The 5,000-nt window shown below is 37.9% G+C and overlaps 1 protein-coding gene across 1 annotated transcript in view; it reads left to right on the top strand.

Moving 5' to 3' along the window:
• The first annotated feature begins 3,086 nt into the window (after positions 1 to 3,086).
• The window catches only part of tgfbr2a (transforming growth factor beta receptor 2a), a 15,675-nt gene continuing 13,761 nt past the window's right edge, over positions 3,087 to 5,000 (top strand). The window contains exon 1 of the mRNA XM_043233078.1: positions 3,087 to 3,336. Coding sequence (XP_043089013.1) covers positions 3,288 to 3,336 — 49 coding nt within the window. The 5' untranslated portion in view covers positions 3,087 to 3,287. The remainder of the gene's footprint in view (positions 3,337 to 5,000) is intronic.

The raw sequence follows: 5,000 nt of genomic DNA, 5'->3' as shown, positions 1-5,000 counted from the left end.
AATGTTTATGAAATATAAGTCGAAATTGACCAAAAGTCAAAATGATTACAGTCCTATTTAAGACATTAAAAGTCAAAATAATGATATCTGTAAGATTATGTATGCATTATGTCAATAATATGATAATGACGTTAAAAGTCAAAGTTGTAATTTTGAGATGAAAACGTAACATTTTGACTTAAAAGGCTGATAAAGCTGCAATTATGACATGCTTAATAAGTCTTAATTATGAGTAAAAAAATTTAATTATGATATAATTAACATAACTTAAGTCATAATTTCTTATTTGTTGTAATTATGACTTTTCTTAGTCATCATTTTATGTTTTTATCTATAAAAATGTCTTGGTATATGTCACTCAACCTTTACTTGGTAACTTGGTAATATATCATAGTCATGATTTACAGTCTAGATTTACATGCAGGTTTTTAAGTGCAGTCTATGTAGGGACCTCACTACAAGAAACGGGTTTTGAGACTCTGGTGACTAATATACTGTCTATGAAGGAAACTCATCTCGGCTTTTTCCAGAAATGCTGAAACTCAGAGTTTTGAGAACATGATGCCTGTAAATGCTGTCTATGTAGGCTAGATTTTGAGGCTGCGATGCCTACAATAGGGTGAAAGACTGGCATGCGATAGAGTTGAGCTCAAGTCTGTAATCATTGCACTGGAATTATATAAAAATGCAGTTCTGATGTATTTTGAGAGGATGTGCTTTAGGGTGCTCGCTGCGTTTCATGACGGTGACACCTAGAAATGCTCTCTATGTAGGTAACGATGCGTAAAAATGATATATACGTTAACGAGCGTTTCGCAGTGCGGTCTACACTATGTAGGGAACTCGTTTCGAGGTTTTGAGACCACGCCGTCTTTGTAGGCCGCTCAAAGCGGTTTTATGACGCGTAAAAACGTCTATGTAGGAAATGGACTTTTTAGACGAAGATGTCCAAACAAATAACGTCCACGGGAAAAAAACGACTAGGTTTCGATGCCTGAAATCGCTATGTAGGGAACTCGGATCACTTCAGGTTTCGCTTTTGAAAAAGTCACTGCATTGAAGTGATATGAGACTGCAGTTTTGATATATTAACGTTTAGGGTTTAGAGTTCAAAGACGACAGCAGCTGGCTTTAATCTCCTTCTAGATGCTGGTGTTTATTATGTAGACGTGTATTGGTTTCTCCGTGTCAAACGAATGTGCTGTGTCTGTTTCATTTCCAGTTAAAGGTGGTGAAGAGACAGACGGCCGTCTAGACCAGCTGATCAGCGTCTCCCCATCCACCCTTTCCATGGAAAAACAGCGTTTCGCAAGCATCGCGCTGACTTCCAAGAACCCGGTGACAGACGGACAACTCTGAAAGATCCTGAAGCGAGTCGGTGGTCTCTAGAAGGTTAAACCCCAATGCATTCAGCATCTCTGAAGCAAGGTGCAGCAAAAAGTGCACTGCAAAAAAAAAATGTGTCTAGAAACTAGATTTTCTAGACGAGTGAAAAACCTCAGAAATGATCTGCCAAGACAATTTTATTACAGACGGAAAATAACGTGCTGGTTTCAAAAGTTTTTTTTTTATTATTTGGCTGAAAACAAGACTGAGCTGGAAAAGCGTTTTTGCAATGATTAATCTTTCTCCTTTCCAGCAACCTCTCGACTTCCTGTGCATCAGCTGTTTGGCTCTGCTTTCTTCTCACACACCGATGCTTTGCTCTGGATAGACAGCACGAACCACTACTAAGTGCAGGCTTTTGATGTGTGTCCTATGCGGGTGGGTGTTTTGAGATGCAGTCTACGTAGGGGCATCGGTCACTTCTGAGAGCTGTGTCTGTATGGACCGCTCATTAAGGCATGCGCACTCACTAGGTCTATGTAGGGTTCTTATCCGTTTTAACGTCTACAGCTCTTATAGGAAATGTGCCAAAAGTCAGAAATGTTAACTAGACATCTCATCTGGTTATAAAATATTGTATTTATTTATATCCACTTGAAATGTTTTAGAATGCTGTCTATGTAGGCAACTCACTAGATTGTAGGCGTTGATACTAGAATGCTGTCTATAGGCCACTCTCCAGGTTTAAGACTAAAAAACACTGTGGTTTTGAGACAGCGATACCTAAATTGTTATATATGTAGGCAACACACTGAGACTGACACCAAAGAAATGCTGTCTATGTAGGCAACTCTCTAGGTTTTAAGACTATATGATATCTATAGATGTTTTCTATGTAGGTCTTGATACTAGAAAGCTCAAACATGCTGTCTACTGTGTAAACAATTCTCTAGGCTTTAAGACTAAAAATGCTGTCTATAAATACATCTTTGAGACTACGACACCAGTGTTGTATATGAAGGCAACATATAAGAATATGATGCCCAGAAACTCACTCACTAGGTTTCGAGACAATGACGTCTAAAAATGTTTTCTATGTAGGCAACTTAATACTAGAATGCTGAGAAACGCAATGCTGTCTATTTAGGCAACTCTCTAGGTTTTAAGACTCAAAATGCCGTCTATAGGGAATTGGTTGGTTTTGACGCCCTATGTAGGCAACACGCTAGATTTAGACATCGACTCTCAGAAATGTTACCTAGACAACTCATCTGGTTATAAAATATTGTTTTTATAATAAATTCACTTGAAATGTTTTAGAATGCTGTCTATGTAGGCAACTCACTCGATTGTAGGCGTTGATACTAGAATGCTGTCTATAGGCCACTCTCCAGGTTTTAAGTCTAAAAAACACTGTGGTTTTGAGACAGCGATACCTAAATTGTTATATATGTAGGCCACACACTGAGACTGACACCAAAGAAATGCTGTCTATGTAGGCGACTCATATGTTTTTAGAATACGATGCTAGGAAACTTACTAGGTTTTGAGACTGTGATATCTAAAGATGTTTTCTCTGTAGTATACTTGATGCTAGACGGTTCTTCAGGTTTTAAGATGCTGTCTTTAGTAAGTTCAGAGGTTTTGAGACTATGGTGCTATTTGAAGACACCCAGAAATGTGGTTCACAGGCACCTTATGGGTTTTTAGAAAATGATAGTTTGTGTCTAGCGAGCGAGCGCGGTGTTTATTGACACAGACGCAGTGAGTTCGTGTTTTTGAGCGTCAAGCAGGAAAAGAGACGCTTCCTCCTCCCTCGCAGCGCGGGCCTCGAGAGCGTTTCCTGTCGAGCGCGTGAGTCACGTCCATCTCCGCGAGCTCCGTCTCAGACGAGGGAGGAGAATGAGACGCGAGGAGCTTTAAGAGCATCGCTCCGGGGCTCAGACGCGGCGCGGCGCGTGATGGAGCGGCTCGCTGTCGGATCGGTTCTCCTCGTGTGTCTGCTGTCTGGTGAGTGTTCTGAGATCAGCAAGGGCTTCGCGTCAAACGCAGGGTTCATGGGGCGTAAATGGATTAATTATTAGTTCCTCTTTCCGTGTCTGAAACTGTTAGACAGCACGAGCTCGACACGCGTTCCGTCGCGCGGGCGCGCGCGCGTGCGTTTTCGAAACTGCAATTCTGTTCCTGTTGTCTGCTTAATTTCTATTTAACAGGCACTGTGACATCTGTTATGGTCCTTAAGTCGTGTAAAATACGGCGGGATCTCGTTCAAATATTTGCCGCAGTTTAATTAGTGCGGTGGTGCCGCGAAAAAGTTATTAGAAAAGCATTAAAACTCGATTTGAAATAAACTCGCAGCCTGTAATATTAATTAAAAACACTTATTTTTGCTTTCGTTTGGTTTAACTTGACGTAGCCGACTAAAATAACAAGATATGTTGTTATAGTTAATATAGACGCGTCACAAAATAATAATAATAATAATAATAGGAAAAAATAGTACATTTATTAAAACATTTAAAATATATAAAACACCCGCTGTGTCTGTAGAATGACTTATTCAGGTCACAATTAGAATCAAAATAATATAATGACAAAATATTAATGGATTGCCTGATGAAGTTACTTTTTATGTAATTTTTTTAAAAAATCCAAGTTTTTTTTAAATTTACCATTAAATGTTCTCTATTAATATAAAAAGCAAAGAGAGAGAAAATATCTACTTTTTTTTATTATATTAATATCTTAAGTGCATTAAACGTCACATTTGACAAACTGGGATTGATGTGAGAGCTGCAGTGTGATAAAGTTCATAATTCATTGGATCATAAACATCACAAGAGCCTTTATCGGTTTCATTCAGCTAAGTAGAAATGAATTCTTCCTACATGAGGTTGCAGGTGTTTTTGTCCTAAAGTGAAACACGGCGTCCGTCCACACAGGTGTTTCCGGGGTTTAGCAGGAAACAACATCATGCCTTTAAGAGATCCTGAAGATCCAGATATGATCCTTTTAGCTGTAAGATGCAGCGTGTGTTTGCATCCAGCCGAACAAGATCATCACGTTCTCAGATGCTTGTTGCTGTAGAAAAAGACGCCTGTGAAGCAGCTGCTGTTTCGCTCATTTTTTAGTGGGTTTATGACGTCGGTTTTTTACACATCAAATATAAACATCTCCTAACTAACCACGAACAAAAACATTTCCTCTGGCTGGCCCAGGTTTTGCTTGGTTTCAATCTAAAACCGAAGGGTTAATCAGCATACTATATGAGTCTGTATTTATTATGCATATGCATATTAAGAAATGCAAACGCGTGCATGTATATGTTTAAGAAAAATTATAAATTAAATATTTTTATATGACCTAAAATGCAAGTACATAAATATATATGCATATTATAAATGCTTTACACACACACACACACACACACACACACATATATATACATATATATATATATATATATATATATATATATATATATATATATATATATATATATATATATGTGTGTGTGTGTGTATATATATATATATATGTGTGTGTGTGTGTGTGTATATATATATATATATGTGTGTGTGTGTGTGTGTATATATATATATATATGTGTGTGTGTGTGTGTATATATATATATATATGTGTGTGTGTGTGTGTGTATATATATATATATGTGT

Source organism: Puntigrus tetrazona, unplaced genomic scaffold, assembly GCF_018831695.1.
Source record: "Puntigrus tetrazona isolate hp1 unplaced genomic scaffold, ASM1883169v1 S000000746, whole genome shotgun sequence".
Taxonomy (NCBI): domain Eukaryota; kingdom Metazoa; phylum Chordata; class Actinopteri; order Cypriniformes; family Cyprinidae; genus Puntigrus; species Puntigrus tetrazona.
The sequence above is the reverse complement of the archived record's forward strand: the minus strand, read 5'-3'. Positions and strand labels throughout refer to the sequence as shown.